Source organism: Ceratotherium simum, chromosome 1, assembly GCF_057802395.1.
Source record: "Ceratotherium simum simum isolate JZ-2026a chromosome 1, ASM5780239v1, whole genome shotgun sequence".
Lineage (NCBI taxonomy): Eukaryota > Metazoa > Chordata > Mammalia > Perissodactyla > Rhinocerotidae > Ceratotherium > Ceratotherium simum.
Window position 1 is genome coordinate 80,037,547 of NC_141900.1, and position 16,428 is coordinate 80,053,974.

At 36.4% G+C, this 16,428-nt stretch overlaps 1 protein-coding gene across 6 annotated transcripts in view; it reads right to left on the reverse strand.

Moving 5' to 3' along the window:
- Positions 1 to 16,428, reverse strand: part of CADPS2 (calcium dependent secretion activator 2) — a 496,283-nt gene that overhangs the window by 44,856 nt on the left and 434,999 nt on the right. For all 6 annotated transcript variants that reach the window (XM_087430207.1, XM_087430199.1, XM_004418749.3 and 3 more), the window contains 4 exons: positions 12,840 to 12,995; positions 11,329 to 11,476; positions 10,616 to 10,630; positions 5,006 to 5,080 (listed from right to left, as the gene is read on the reverse strand). In XM_087430207.1, the coding sequence (XP_087286333.1) occupies positions 5,006 to 5,080; positions 10,616 to 10,630; positions 11,329 to 11,476; positions 12,840 to 12,995 (394 nt within the window). The remainder of the gene's footprint in view (positions 1 to 5,005; positions 5,081 to 10,615; positions 10,631 to 11,328; positions 11,477 to 12,839; positions 12,996 to 16,428) is intronic.

Genomic DNA, 16,428 nt, shown 5'->3' on the forward strand with positions numbered 1-16,428 from the left:
CTTTGTCTTAGAGAAAAGGCTGTAAATATGTTTTTTATCTAATACTCCTGGTTTATTGATGAGGAAACTGAGTCGTGCAAGGAGACGCAGCTGGTAACACGAAGAAACAGGAACTGAGTCCAACTCTTCTGACTATCCCACACTTGGGCTGATTTAATTAATTTTAATATAAGCTGACAATAAATATGGCGTTTCTTGTATCCTTTCCTTGGCAAGACTTAACGTTCCTGCTATCATTTTTTTTTTTCCCCTCAGTAAAAGATTACCTAAATTCTTTTCTGGCTAGAAACATCTTTTTTTCCCTTTCTTTCAAGTGGCTTTTCATTTCTCCATAGAGGTTCCACTTATAGCACATCTGCCTGACAATAGCAGCCACTGATACAGAATCATTTCCAATGGTTGAAATCTTATCACACTGGTATTTTGATCCCATATCCCTCCTCTGAACTCCAGACCCAAATACCTGAATGTCTCCCCTTAGTATCTCCTCCCTCAGATGTCTCAGAGGCAGCTCAACAGCAACTTCTCCAATACTGACACCATGGTCTTTCCCTCTACATCTGTTCCTCTTCCAGGGCACCCCCATCAGTGAATGGCATCAACACACACCCTGGGCTTCAAGCCATAAACCTAGGAGTAATCCTTAATATTTTTCTTTCTCTCCCCATTTCTAACCCCTTGTCTTAGTCTGTTCAGGCTGCTATAACAGAATATCATAGACTGGGTGGCTTATAAACAGCAAACATTTATTTCTCAGTTCTGGAGGCTGAGAAGTCCACAATCAAGGTATTGGCAGATGCAGAATCTGGTGGGGACCCACTTCCTGGTTCACAGATGATGTCTATTGGTTGTGTTTTCATACATGGCAGAAGGGGGAAGGAGCTCTGTGGGCTGTTTCTTATAAGGGCACTAATCTCATTCACGAGGGCTCCAACTTCATGACCTAATCATCTTCCAAAGTGCCCACTTCCAAATACCATCACACTGGGAGTTAGGTTTCAACATATGAATTTTGGGGGGACATTCAGTCTATAGCACCCTGACCATTGTATACCTTAAATGTCTTTGGATTAGTCCACTAGAGACCAATGTAACAGCCTCCTTACTATCCCCTCTGTAATCTTCTTATAATGCAAATATGATTAACTCCCTACCCCTACTCCCTGCCTCTCTGACCCTTCAGTGACTTCCCATTGCTCTTAGGATGAAGACATTAAATGCCTCAGGTATGAAATTGGGCTTTTAACCATGATTCCACACTGCCTCTCAGGGACAGAGTTGGAGTCATCAACATACAGTGAAAGCCAGAAGTGTGAAAGTCACAAACATTTGTGAAATGAGTTCAAAAGAAGACTAACGATGGAAACTCAAGGAATACCACCATTTAGCTGCTAGGTGGAGAGAGGACACCGAGATGGAAAGCCACGATATTTTCTGGGCATGTAAAATGCGTGTACAGTTGGGGCATATACTGTTGAGTGCTATGTGTGATTAAGAGTACTGGCTCATTCTTAAGTTATTTCTGAAGACGTGGGATAAGAAGAGGATATGAAGGTGAGATTGAAGAGAGGAGGTAAAAAGAAAGTTGCTTCTTTTTTATCCAAAAAGAAAAGTGTTGCTTCTTATTTATCCAAATGTAGCAAATATATTTATCAATATGCATGGAACAATTAAAATACAGGAATAAACATCTGGGATGCAATATAAGGAATTCATTATTCTATTCATCTACTTTATATTGAGTTAATTAATATGCTATAAAAATGCCTAGGACACGACTCTGGGAATTTGACAGGGTAAAGACAGTCAACATAGATGTTATATATTTTAATTTAATTTTTATAGTCTATTTTGCTTTTTACTGATTTCCTAGAGATCTGGAATCAGCAAGTGCTTTCGATTAGGAATCTGAAGATCAGAGGTTTGAATCCTGACTCTCTCAGTTATTAGGTGTGCGACTCTGGTCAGTTTACTAAACTACTTTGAAGATTACGTTCCTATCTGTGAAATGGGGTAAGATCACCCATTTCATAAGTGTTGTGCAGTGTGAACGAAATAACATATGTGTAGTGGCTGTTTCACAGTAGGCACTTCATAAATACCTCCTTTAAAAAAATCATTTCTTCTTTGGTGAAAACAAATGTGAACACGCTATCTTAGATGTTGTTTTGTTTATAAATATACTGAAGTTTAAATGTAGTTTGCATGACAGCCTGGATAGAGACTCATCAGAGCAGTGTTTCTCCAAGTCTGGCTCAGGAGCCCCTACAACAAAATCACCATGGTGACTGGTTACACATGCATATCCCTGCCCCTCTTCCCTAACTTCTGATTCAGAATGGTTGGAAAGCAGAGCATAGGAATCTGCATTTTAAAAGCCTCTCAGGTAATTTTTTGGCATGCTAACATTTAAGAATTGTATTACAGAATTGTATTCATCTTTGCTTAATGAAATAAAAACCACTAGTTATTGTCACTTCCTAAGGAAACTTAAGATGGTTCGTTCAAACTATCAAATTAATTTTATACTTTTCAACCAAAGAATTAAAGATTATTAATAATTGCTATTTGACTGCAGGAGAAAGGATCCGTAGAGAAAAACTATAATCTAGACCTGATTTCCAAATATAATAGCTGGTTACATTAGGCTATTTAAATTGAAATTAAGTAAAATTAAAATTTCAGTTCCTCACTTGCAGTAGCCACATTTTAGGTGCTCCACAGTCACATGGGGTTGGAAGTTACTGTACTGGAGGATACTGTACTATGCTACAGAGCAGGAAAAATGTTTTTATCATCACAGACAGTTCTTTTGGATGGTGCTGATCTCTAGAACAACATGTCCTTACTTAACTCAAATATACTATTTTTTCAATTAACCAGATACATTTGATATAGAAAAATTTAACTTTCTTACTTTGCCAGAAACAAATGCAGGGATGATATGCAGCCCTGCCTGCCTCCTCTGCACCCTTCCTCCCCATCCCCACCAAATAAAACTAGTTATAGCCTTTTCTCCTTGCTGCCTTTTTAACCCTTTATCAACTGCATGCTAGCATGCAACTCAATGACTGTCATTATGCACCCTTATCACAAAAGACAACTTCCACAGGAGAACCGCACTGATGGGGAGGCTCCACCTGGATAAAATTTCCCTGGACAGCACACAGACCATGAAGGTGCAATGCTGACTTTATTTCACTTTAGTGGGCTGACTGTGCACTACTGCAAGCTGCTGGGCTGGGCTCCTGGGAGGACAGGAGCTTCTCTAGGAGCTTCATTCTCCAGGGGTTCACCTCTCCCCCCACTTCCTGGATGGTTTCCCTGGTAACCTTTCCCTGTCCACTTGTTGGTGTGTGTTGTACATGTATGTGTAGCTATTCTTGTGGTGGGAGAAGTCAGGGGAAGAACAACAAACTAGCGAGGTGGTCCTATTCTAAAATCATCTTTCTTTGTGACTATTTTCCACCTCAAGACCTGCTACCAAAGAATTTGGAAAATACAAAAAAATTCGAAGGAAAACCTCCAAAGCAACTATAATCCCACAACCCAGAGAACAGCTCAGTCAACATTCTCGTGTTTATCCTAACAGTCCTTTCTCTATGCCATGCAAATTCAGATCATATTTTACATCTCTAAATATTCAGTTTTTTTCACTTAATACTATGTTACGAAACCTTTCCTTTATCATGAATGGTCTTTGAAAGCATGGTTTCTTAACATAGATGTCCCACAATTTACTCTACCACTCCCCTCATGTTTGAGATTCAAGTTGTTTTCACTTTTTCATCAGAAATAATGTGACAATATCAACATAGATATATTTTGTGCATATCTTTGAGTAGTCGGAAAAAATGCAAAAAGAATTATTAGGTAAAGGGTATTAATGTACTTGATATAGTTCCAAACTATCTTCTTGTAACAATTTATACTACCACATACAGTTAACGTGAGTGTTCCACCTCGCCTTTCCTAAAACTGGGTGTTAGCCTAAAAACATCTATGCTAATTTGCTATAAAAAATAGTATATCATTGTAGGTTGGTTTTTTTTTTTTTGGCATTCCTTAAATTATTAATGAGGATAAACATTTTTCATGTTTATTGGGCATCTCTGCTTTTTCTTCTTTTCTAAACAACTACTTGTCTAGTTAAATTGGGGGTTGTTTTTCTAAACAACTATTCATCTATTAAATTGGGAGTGGTTTTCTTTTGGTTTTTGTACATTCTTCCAATTGTTTTATGCAGGTTGATTTGGGGTTCTTTGATTGAGCCTTGTGAGAGCAAAGGATTTCTCTGCTCGTATGAAAGTGGCCCTTGGGGTATGTCCATTCTGTCTCCTCACCCTCTTTCAGTTCCCAGTGCTCTCAGGTTCTGTCTCTTTCCCTATCAGACTCCGATCTCAAATGTCATCCATGGCAGTCTGTTACACCTTAGTGGGATTTTAAATCATCTAATCATTCCATGGAACACTCCTTTATGCTTCCTTTCTATTTATACAATTAAAGGCCATAGCTTTTGTCAAAGATATTTGGAGCATCAAACAGGAAATTGTGGGAGATGCCTGGGATTGAAGAACCTCAGACACCAGCCTGCCAGCTTTCTCTTTCTGCCTTTGAGACGGGTTCTAGAGCCCCAGTGCTGTTACCACAATAAAAAGGCTAAATTCAAGGACAGATCGCTACTCAAATCAGCATTGGAGATGAAGACAAATGGTAAGAGGACATGAATGCAAAATAATAAGGTTATTACTGGAAGATAAAGTTATTTTTAAACAGACAACAATTCCAAGAAAAGCCAAAATTAATTATGAACAAAAAATCGAAAGTTGTTGACAAACAGTGTTCATATTTTGGTTGTAACTTTTCTTAAAACTTGAACTTTTCTTGCATCTGTTTTTAAAACTACTATTTTCCAGGTATTTAGAAACATAAGACAGATATTTCTAAAAATTCTCAGTTGAAAATGATTTTTTAATTTGATTTAAAAAGGTGAATAATACATTACCTTTGAAACTAGGAGTGAAATGATTTCTTTTACAGTGTTGTCAATCAAATCATCTATTTTTGAATGGTACTGTTGCTAGATATTAAAAGACAAAGACGCATTAGCTGATGTAGACACAAAACTTTTGTCATAAATGTTTTAAAGCTACTAGTCATGACACATCAGAGTTACTTAAAATTATCATTTTGAACATTAGAAGAACAAAACCTTGAAAATGATCTACCCAATCAACACTTTTTACACTGTGGTCTGAAAATTTTCCCATGTGCACTGTTGAGTTAAGCAGCTAATGGGGTTATTATATAGATGAATTGAGTTCTTATTCTTATTCAGGCAGAGGAATGTGAAGGATACTTTTTGTCTTCTCCTCTATAATTAAGGTGGCCGTGTATTTTTCTAAAGGGTTGGTTTAGCTAGGGAAGCAAAAAGACTAGAAAAAGATTTAATTAATACAGCATTTCATGTCTGACAACTCTTATTCATAAGTTATTTTAAATGTGCTCTAGAAATAAAATGAGCTCTCAATTGTTCACTCTAAAAGGACCTTTTTGCCAGCTCGGGGAGCAGCAGTTTACACAATTCTTACAATACGCTCAAGCAAGGGCAAAATTAAAATTTCATCAACAAAGGTGAATAGATGGTAACAAATTAATAGGCCATAGAAGGTATAATGAAACTGCACTCACTCCCGATAGTTTTATTACTGCTTCCTCATGAAAAAGACGCCTTTAAGAAAATACAAAAAAGATGTCTTTAAAATAAACCTGAAAGACTCTTTTTTTGCTTTCTTTAGAGAATAGGAGAGAGTTCCATTCTTAAATTAGCAGGAGTTTCGGCTTCCACAGCTTGTGAAGGCACATTCATTTAAACAGTAATTCTTCCTTTAGAAGCATTTATCTGACAGCCGATTGTCCCCAATAGCCACTTCACAGAAAATGTGACTTGTAAAGACTAACCCTATCTTGATGGTTCAAGGCTTCTTGGAACGGCAAACATAATGCATAGAGTAAAAGTGCTCAGGTCAGTATAAACATTAGACCAACTTAACAGCTGCTGGTTGAATGGTTTCCTAAGATGTAAGTTTTTGCAAGCTATTTTTTTCTTCTGAAAACATGTCTCAAAGTTTCCACACAGAACAAAACATCAACTGAGGTCTGCTTTGGAAGACACAGGAATGATTTCCCCCCATAGGCTCTGACAGTTACAAGTGGTCATCTACCTGCATCAATAAAAAAAAGGAAGCATAATTTTGAAGCACGTGAATTATTTTCTTTTTCTGTTTGTGTGTGTGTGTTGACAAGTGGTCTAAAATGAAGCACATGTACATGAATGTGGAACTTTCTAGGCATGTGTTTCACCCAGTGAAGTGAAATCTTAAGTGTCTATCTCACTTCAAGCCCCTTACTGATTCCTAAACTTGTGCTCCCTAGAGGATGCATGGGACAGAAACAGAGAGAGTGGATTTCTACTGCAGTAGTGCTGATGCCTCGGCTCTTAGAACAGAGAAGAGAAGGAAAAGCGGAGAAAATAAAGAAAAACGAGGCAGAAGGAAAAGAGCCTGAAAAAGCTGGCTGGTAGTTGAGATGGCCATAAAGCCTCCCACAGACGCACATACAAAAAAAGGCCCCCCGGCTCTGGCTGAAGCTGTCCAGCAGACTGAGAGGTGGAGGAGCTTATGCAAATAAGCTCTGCTCTGGCCCTTCCTCCCTGCCACTCTCTTTTCATATCCTTCTCTCTCCAAATTTGTGTCTGTGCAGCAGGAGGAAATGAAATACCAGACTGACGGGCTCCTCTTTGCGGTGGAATAGGAAAGGGATATAGGAAACGGGCTTCAAACTTCTCACTTTCCTCCTACATGGAAAGTGCTACAGAACACACAGGGATGGAGGGACCCAGACCTCCAAATGGTTCCATATTCTTAAATATGTCTTATCCTCAATGTTTATCTCTATTTGCCATAAATGTCACTTTTTAACTCAAAAGTAATCAAATGTCATCAGAAGGCTATTAGATACAGAATAGTAGAGCTTCTAAATGTTAAACTTTTGGGTTGTACCGATTTTGGCAATTCTTAAAATCAAGAGATGAGCCACTAATGAGGTCCTTTATACACCCTTTTTATTTAAAGGCAGGGAAAGCCATGGACCCAAGGAGCCATCACATTCTCCTATAATACACACCTTTAGACTGCTATTTTCTTTGATACATGATCTAGCCAAAAGCAGTGAAAGAAGGCAGGAAAGAGGGAGGGAGAGAGAGTTAAAAATGAAGAAAGAAAAGTATATACCTTAAATATACTACCCAAGGGGCAACTCCCAATAGTATAAGGTTTGTTAGGTTTTTATGAGATTTTGCTATCATAGACTTATCTGAATAGCTCTGACTTACACTAATATTAAAACTGTTGGAAACTTCCAGAATTTGCTCTAGCTGCACAGTTGGTAGAAGTGGTCTAGGAGCATTGTGGTTGGGAGTGGGAAGGTGGCCTCAGAATTCCTATTTTACATATACATTCTGCAAAGAGAATAACCCACATACGCCACATACAGAGATAGAAAGTTAGCCAGAAAAAGTTATTTATCAGGGGATCCAGATAGCTTCCAAAGACAAACACAAACATACAAAAAGAGATCACAAACAGATAAGAACAGACTTTACCTGCATAGACATTTATCTTACCTAAGCTAAAATTGATCGATTTTTCATTTAGATTAACAGGCCAAATTTCTGCAAAAAATTTGCGAAGTTTTTGTCCGCAGCAATAAAAAGCTATAAAATTCCTATCAGAATATTTCAAGTTGAATCAATAATCCTACATACAAGGGCTCTGGTACATTATAGCCCATTTGTTAGACTAATTCTCCCCACATTTGCCCTCCAAAATAAACTTTGTGCCCTGTTTTTCCAGTAGATGACTCTGAATTCAGATTAAGATAACCATTCAGGAATTCTTACTTTATGGAGCCCAAGGAATTCACGAGATCAGGCACAGGTCTGTAAGCTTGGCACCCCTACACTCAGGTAAATATCATCATTTCACCCGACTGTTCTCATGTAAGCCCACAACAAATGAAGACTAATCAAATGCCAGTGCAATCCAGCATTCTTAAAAGATTTTAGTCTTTCTCTTGGGATGAATTTTAAAGGTACTGGACTGTTAGTTCTGGAAATGGAAGCATTTTACTGTAATTGAGAATACATTCTACACAAGTAGGGGCCCCCGAGTTTCCCCGTTAATGTGCTTTCATCCTCAATGGATGGGATGCAGTGGCTCTGAGGGCAGATGACTACCTAAGGCCCATGCAGTCATCTGCTTTTTTGTAGCAGTGGATAAGGAGGATTTCTAAACACTGGTGGTTTTGTGATCTCAACATCTGTCCCGAGGGACTGGCCTGAGATTGCTGACTCATTAAACACAGCTGTCAGATGAGCAGATCATTCACTCACTAATCACCCTATTAAACACTGTTCTGTGCTGTGGCTGAGCATGTTTGTATCATCATGTGCCACATAAGAAAAGAGAACCATAATTTAGGAGGACAGAAGGGGCTGCATTGAGGGTAACAAGTCGGGAAGGTTTTACCCCCAGCAATGACAACATAACAAATTTATTGAAGACTTTGGAGAGGTAATTTCCTTATAATGTAGAAAAATATCTTTGCTAGGTTTACCTATATAGTATATATTTTTATAAGGTTCCAAATTGTGAAATAGTGTAGTTTTTTCAACAACTTTATTTGTTGCTCACCATAGAATGGGGTCCACTGGCTCACCTATGTGTGTAATGTATTTACTAATTTGCAACAATTCCAAAACTTATCTCGAGCACACAGAGTGGGAAAGCCTGCGCAATTATGTGGGTACATTTACTGGAGATTAAAAGCAAAGTGCAAAATTCTTCTTTTGCATTAAAATTCTTGTTTACCACTTTTCAGGGTTGCTAATGGGTTTTACACCTGCACATTTTGAACTATATTAATTGTGTGAAAGTTGTGGGGAACTAATTGTCTCTGGTGAGAAGGTACAGGTGCAGACATAATGAACAGTAGCAGATTACTCTCCAAAACCATCCACCTATTAAGGTAAAGAATCATTTGACAATGCAGCAATGTTTTGTCATTTGTGTGTGTCCCTGTTTTTCTTTTTAAGGACTGGAGTGAGTTACAGGGGAGGATTTTTAAAGTAGTGACAACAAATCAGTCTGTTCATTCAACAAATATTTACTAAGTGCCTATTGTGTGTCAGGTACCGCAGTGTATATTAAAACAAGAAGAATTGGATAAATCCAGTATTAATGGTAAGAGGCAAGGTGATTCTATAAACCTGATGAGAAATGAATGGGCTTATGAAGAGACCTAAGACAATATTTTTAAGCAGACAACCAAAGGCTTACATCTGGGTATTGAAAAACATGAGGAGATGGATATGAGCCATTGATATCCAAGCCAGCTGCCTACTCATTCAGATAATTAGAAATAATAAATCACATTGTAAGTGATCAGAGAATGATAATTACTGAGCATTCTACAACACTTACATATCAATTACTTAATATATCTGTTAGGTTGTATGCTATGGTATTAGAAATACATCTTTTGCCCCTGAATTGCTCAAAGAATGAAATGTGTGTATACACACACAAATTATGGCCAAATAGCTAATGTCTATAGGTGGGTTAAATAAGTATGGAATTTATAGAGTGGGCCTTCTCATCCTCTTTCATGGTTATCTAAGTCCTTCTGCTTGGATGAGAATTGTTAGCCCAGTAGAGTTGCCCTGAGTTTGATTCTCAGGTAGGTGTCAACTGTAAGACTTGTAAGATTTAACACATCCATAGAGCACAAAAACATTTTGACATCATATATATATATATATATTTTCTTTTTTTTTAATCTAGTCAATCTTGTATGCATAAAAGTTTTCAAATCATGTTTCTCCGAGGTTCTGGGTGGTACCTGGAAACAACCCTGAGTGGCAGGGAGGATAAGGGCTCCTGACACAAGCCTGCCTCTTCCCGGCCTCTGCAGATGGTTACATCTCAGGCCATGGGTGGGAGGAAAGGCTGTATCACTGGTAGGCATGAACCTCACTTAAATCCACTATTGGGCTCTTCCATATGAAGTGACCTTAAGAGCGGTTCCTGATCCTCAAACTCAGGGGTTACCCTGATATATGCTATATGTCATCTAAAGCTCCAAACTCTAAATCCTTCCAGTACTAATAAAAGTATGTACTATAGATATATGCATCTTGAAAATGTTAATAATCACTCTGCTTCTGAATTTAGTTTAAAGGAGGGTGAATTCACTTGGTTTTAAATAATTTTATCTTTCAAAATCTAAGAGTTGTTTGTAGATTCTGCAGCGTAACAGGGAAGAAACATTCCCCTTGACGTTATTTAAGGTATAAGTATTTACGTGTGTTTTAATGTGTCTTTGGGTATTGCTGTGTTACAGTAAGCTGTTAGTGTTATACACACACACAGAAACCAAAAACCTGAAAACAGAATTAATTATATTATTTTAATTTGAAAGATGAAAATAAAAATATACATCTACAAAAATAATAATTCAAACGAAAATGTGCTTTTACAAAAAAAATGAGACTTACCCATTGACTACCAAACTGGATCATGCCATGGGAAAACAAAAAAGATGATGAAGGAGAACATAAAGGAAGAATAAAGAAATGGAGAAAAAAATAATTACAATGGGAAACAAAAGGTAACAAAACGTCAACTTAGATAATCAAAGAAAAATAGACCCATTTTCACCAATTACCACTCTCAATAAAAAAAAAATCATGGAGTAAAATAAAATGCCTTTCTGAATATAGAACCAAACAAAATATAAATCAAATTGAAATGATGGGATATTTATTGAAAAGAATGAAGCCTAGTTTTCGAGTATGTTTCTACTTGATCTTTAAAAAATGGAAACTTTTGTGTAAATAAAATTTTTTTGATGCAAACTCTGAACACTCTAGATTTGTATAAACAAAGCAGGTAACTTTCTAGCTTTCTCATTTGCTTGTGAAAAGCCAGGTTTATGTAAATACACAACACCTAAGCGGTTAAAAAAAGGTAGATCTGAAATTCAATGGCCACTTGTAAAATTTTAGGTAGTCTTCATATAAAAAAGAAGAAACTGACACAAGCGAAGGATAAAGGGCATTCCATTATTATAGCAAAGGAAAGATCCAACACTTATATTGGAGAACTGGGTGTTTTTAGTCTAATCAAGAGAGAGGCTGCTGGAAACAGCAACCTCCTCTGCCAGAGCACCCCGTGCTGCATTTCTACATGTGACACTCAACCCACTTACCTCCTGTCCTCCATCCAGGGCACAGAGTTTGGTGCTTTGCTTTTTGGCATCTACTAATACATTAAACATGGTACACACAGAAGCTGGAATGCGCAGGTCAGTTGTTTTGCTTGCCTTTTGCAGCTTGAGTTCAAATGCAGTTCTTGTTCTAGTCATTAAAACATGAATTCAGAGTAAGAAATTCTGACATACATCCCACCTGTTTTGTAAAAGTGAAATCAACACTACAAGATGCTAATTTAAAACATGCAAATAAGGAGTGTGGCATTGCTTGGGAGCTAGGGGGTGTCTCATATGAAAGATTAGAGTGTGATATTTTATATTAAACATTGCTTTTGCAGTCACTCAGATAATAGCTACTCAAACGAAGCTATTCGTTACTACATCTAGTATATCACTTTTAATGGAAAAACCTCACAGTTTCATTTAAATGCCTGAATTAATATCCAAGTAGAAAAATCACTCACTTCTCTGCATTAAAACAGAACAAGTCCTCTGTGTGAGGGTTTACCAAAACAAAAAAAGTACAAGTCTGGAAAACTCTAAAACATCATAATTAATGAGCAACAGAGAATGTCTAATTCTTTTATGTCCCTTAGGTTCTCTTTCAAATACTCAGAGTTGCAGTAAAGTTTCTGACAGAAACTGTGTAACAGGCAATTTGGAATTGGTTTTGTTAAAGTATCCAAAGAATATTCACAGATTTGAGCTATCAAAATCATAGATGATGAACACAATTTTTTTTAAACATTAAACAATTTAATTGATGGCCTTGCCTTAGGAGGCCATTATTCTAAAGACAGGATTTTCTTGCTTTAAGGAATTCAAGAGTATTCAATTGCTCCAACTAGTATTTGTTATTCCAATATGCTGCCCACATTGTTCTTGTACATATCATGAACAAGGGCAACAGGAAAAACAATGCTTGGCTAATTAGGATGCAATGCTGATTTTGTAAGAAGTATTAAAAAAAAAACGAAAGCATATTTGGAAGAATCCAAAGCCTCATAACTTATTTCTGGTTAAGTTCTGAAGAATGTAAATGGATACTTGGAACTCATCTGATGTGGATACAGAATACCAGAAAACAGAACAATTGATGGCACTGATCATAATTTGAGTTTGCCATGCCATTTCACAGCACACAGACACAGTACATAATGCATAAAGTACTTAACAGACCTTTTCCATATGTCTCAGGAAGTATTGCCTCGGGAATTTAAAGCACAGTATTCCCAGAGAGATAACAATAAGCACAACAGAAATGATTAATATGGTAGGTGTGCTACTGAGGAGGGCAATAGTTAGGAGACTTGAACAAAAGTATCAGGCCAATTTTATCAATTACACGGGTCCCCAGAATTTGGGTCAGAGAACCTAATGTCCATTAAGTTTTGGAATAGTAGTACATACTGAAACCTTTCTTGTGACAATTATATAACAGGTACTTGGTGAAAACTGTTATTTTGGGTGCTGGCATATCAAGCAGCAACTTGAAAATACATGTCTACCTTTTGACACAGGCCTCTATCATATCACTGGCCATTAGTTTAAGTCTTTGCTCTAAGTGGTGGGCAAATTCTTGTTCTGGCCAGTGTAGATCAAAGACAAACATCTGCAGTGCATCAAGCTTCCAAAAAAGGTCTTCTGATGTTGCTGAGCCGTTGCTAGAAGAGAAAGGAAAAATGAAGAACATCGTGAACTTTCACCGTTAGCGATGTGGATCACCAATACAGTGTTTTCTCCTTTCCGCATCAATTGCCATCAGTGAAAAAACAACACATAAAATCTCTAATGATCAATATTTTCTCTGTTCAACCTTCTAATTCTTCCTTTTCACTTCTTAATGAATAAGGCAAAGCAAGGAGAACAAAATGGAAATAACTATAGTAGTAAGGGTTCATAAAAAGGGGTAAAATGGATAAGGATAATTTACTAAGGAAAAGAAATCAAATTGCATACATAAAAACAAATATTTTAAGTGTTCTTTCCCAATCTCTAGGATAAAGATAAAATGCACAAATATTTCCTCCTAGAAATTCAGAGAAGTATGTCTTATGCAAGCAAATCCATATGACAGCAACTAGCAGCTTTACACTTCTACTTATGCATACGAGCCTCTGTCATCATGATGGCTTCTGTCCGTCTACAGGTATGTAACATACTTAAATTTCTTAATTTTCTCAATTACAGGTAAAGATGAAACAGGTACTGAGAATGAAATACCAGGCTGGGTAGAGAAGAAATCTTGCTTCTATTTTGAAATGCTTTGTGCCTTTCCTGGCTCACAATTAAACCTAATAGTACAAGGTATGGTCTAACAAAGACATGACATTCAGGGTGCTCTGAAGTTGGAGCACAGCCCTGATTTTCAGGTCCTTACATCCATCTAAGTGTGGAGCCAAGATCTGCTCTGCATTCTCTATGATGGTAAAGTCACTCCAGGGGACTAGATTCTTGCACCATGTATAAACGTAACTTGTACCTGAGTACATATAATACTTGAGCAAAGGATAATAGTATCACTTTCCATTATGCAAGTGTATAGCCTCATAGGGAAACAGATTTTTTCAAAGTAAAATATTCCTACATTAAAATATATTGAAACTTAACTGTAAAAGAGAAAAGAAAAAAAAAGCTGCCGTATGATTCATTTCTCCTTAGCTTTCCAACAACTGTTTAACATACACTAACCTAAAATTTACATTTTTACTTTGTAAAAGAAAATATTAAAGAAATATAGTTTATTTTTTTAACACAAAGATATTGTAGAAAATTTTTATAAAAAACCAAATTATTTTAAATAACCACATTGTTTAGCTAAATATATCTTAATTAGCTAGCTTAAAAAAATCACCTCCTGCACTGGCTAATTAAAAGCTTATTTCTGCCCTCAACACACCCCCCCCAGCATCTTAGCTCCTTCACCAACCTACTTTGCTTTCCTCCTCCCCTTCTGCCAGTAATTCCTCATGATCTCCTTGTCTAGCCAACGCGTCCTCAGAGTTCAATTCTCAAGGGACCAATCACAGCAAAACACTGAACACTAACCATAACACTTCACTCACTGAATATCTCCTAGCCTTAATATTCAGTGCCCCCAAAGCACCATTAAACAAAAGAACCAGACAACCATGCTGACATCGCCGTGAAAAATGTTTGAAAAAACACTATATTTAATTCTCCTTTTTGCCATTTATATAATAAAAATAAAAGGAAAAAATAACCAAGCAAAATCCATAGTATACCATTTGGTAGATTAAAAGAACTATGTTTTAAGAGTAATTGAATATAACTGGCAAAGAAGCAAATCTACTTCTTATATTTTTTTTACTTTGGAGAAATATAAGTAACTATTTGAAACAGGTATGTATTCTTTAACAGCATAACAAAACAACAACAACAAAAACCATCATCAAAGCAAAACCCAAACAGGAAAGGTAGAATTCTATTAAAAATAGACTTTCTCATAATATGTGACAATTAAATCTTTATAGAGAATATAGATGTGTTTTTTCTGTTCTTCGATGCTATGGTAAGATTATGAACAATAAATGTGCTTAATTGGGAATGTAATTAAGATAACAAGTGTTTGTTATAATTAAATAGATAGATGAAAAAAATGTCAATAGGTTTTCTCTTGAGCCAGTATGTAGAACCTGCAATTTACTCAGAACTTTTTCATTTTAAAATTATTTCTGATAAGTGACCTATTCTTAAAAGTATTATTAACAGATTAAAGAATTTAAATGTAAATAATGGAGTCTGAGATACTTTTCTAAAAATGCCGTCAGGGAACTTACCTTAATAGCATTCACTTTTAGAGCTAAAAAACCCAGACAGGAGATTGTATGTTCAGGAGGAGATTTGGAGGATCACCTCTTAAGGTGATTTATACATTAGTAGGTATTTTTAATTCCTCATATATGTAAAATGGAGATGATTTTGCTATTTAATACTTTACAACAAAAGTTTAAAAAACTAATTGCAATGACATTATAACATTATGAGTAATTCTGGGCACTTTGACAAAGAACCTAATGTTGATAACCTTGGCAGGTAAAGATAATAATGACAAATTTGTAAAACATATTTTTTATTTGCCCAGAATGATAAAAGTACAAGCACTTTACTTACAAACCCATAATGTGTCATGATTCCTGTCCTGGGACACGGGTCATTTTAAAAAGTGGCTGCCAATAATGAGATTCAGGGTTCACACATATCTCAAAGCTGATAAACAGCAATGACAAAAACCCCCTGAATTTCACAAGGTAATACCTATTGCCCAATAGTGTTCTTGGTTAAAAAGGTAAGGAATGAGGAAGAAGAGGAAATTAAATTATAAAACAACATAAAGAAGTAAAAAAAATCATAAATTTATAAAGGTTTGTTATACTTCCTGGATAATTCCTGAGCACACACAGACACCACTCTACACACTATAATGGCCCAAAGCATTTCCCTGTAAGAAAAAGATTCCCATGTAACCTAATATCCTAGTAACTATTATGAGTACAGTGATGATGTTTAATTTGGAGAAATACAGCCAAATTACTTTGCAAGTATCATTCTCTTTATTGGTCTTTTCTTCTCTCTTTTCTCGACTGTAGGCAGACTAGACTGGGAACAGATTTGACAGGTGGTGGTAGGACAGGTAGAAAGGATACTGGACAAGTTCTTAACCAGTTTGTTCTCTGGAAGCAGACTATGTTAACGATAGGAGTGAGGGCTTTGGAGTCAAGCAAACCTGGGTCAAACCTTGCCTCTGCCACTTACTTACTGTGAGACATTGGGCAAGTTTTGTTTCTCAACTTCTTTATGACTTCATTTCCTTAATTGTAACATGGGAATAATAACATTTACCTCACGAGGATGTTACAAGGCTTAAATGAGATAAGAATATGGCACTGTACCTGAAATATAATACATTCTCAATAAATGGTAGTAATTTTTCTTCTTCTAATTATTATTCTTTCTAGCTGACTTCACATGAGACCTTGGGCAAAGCACGGACTATTATTATTGAGTTCATTTGATTGCTAAGAGGCTCATACTTTGGAAACTAGAGTTATGAATAATAGTGATGATGAACGATGA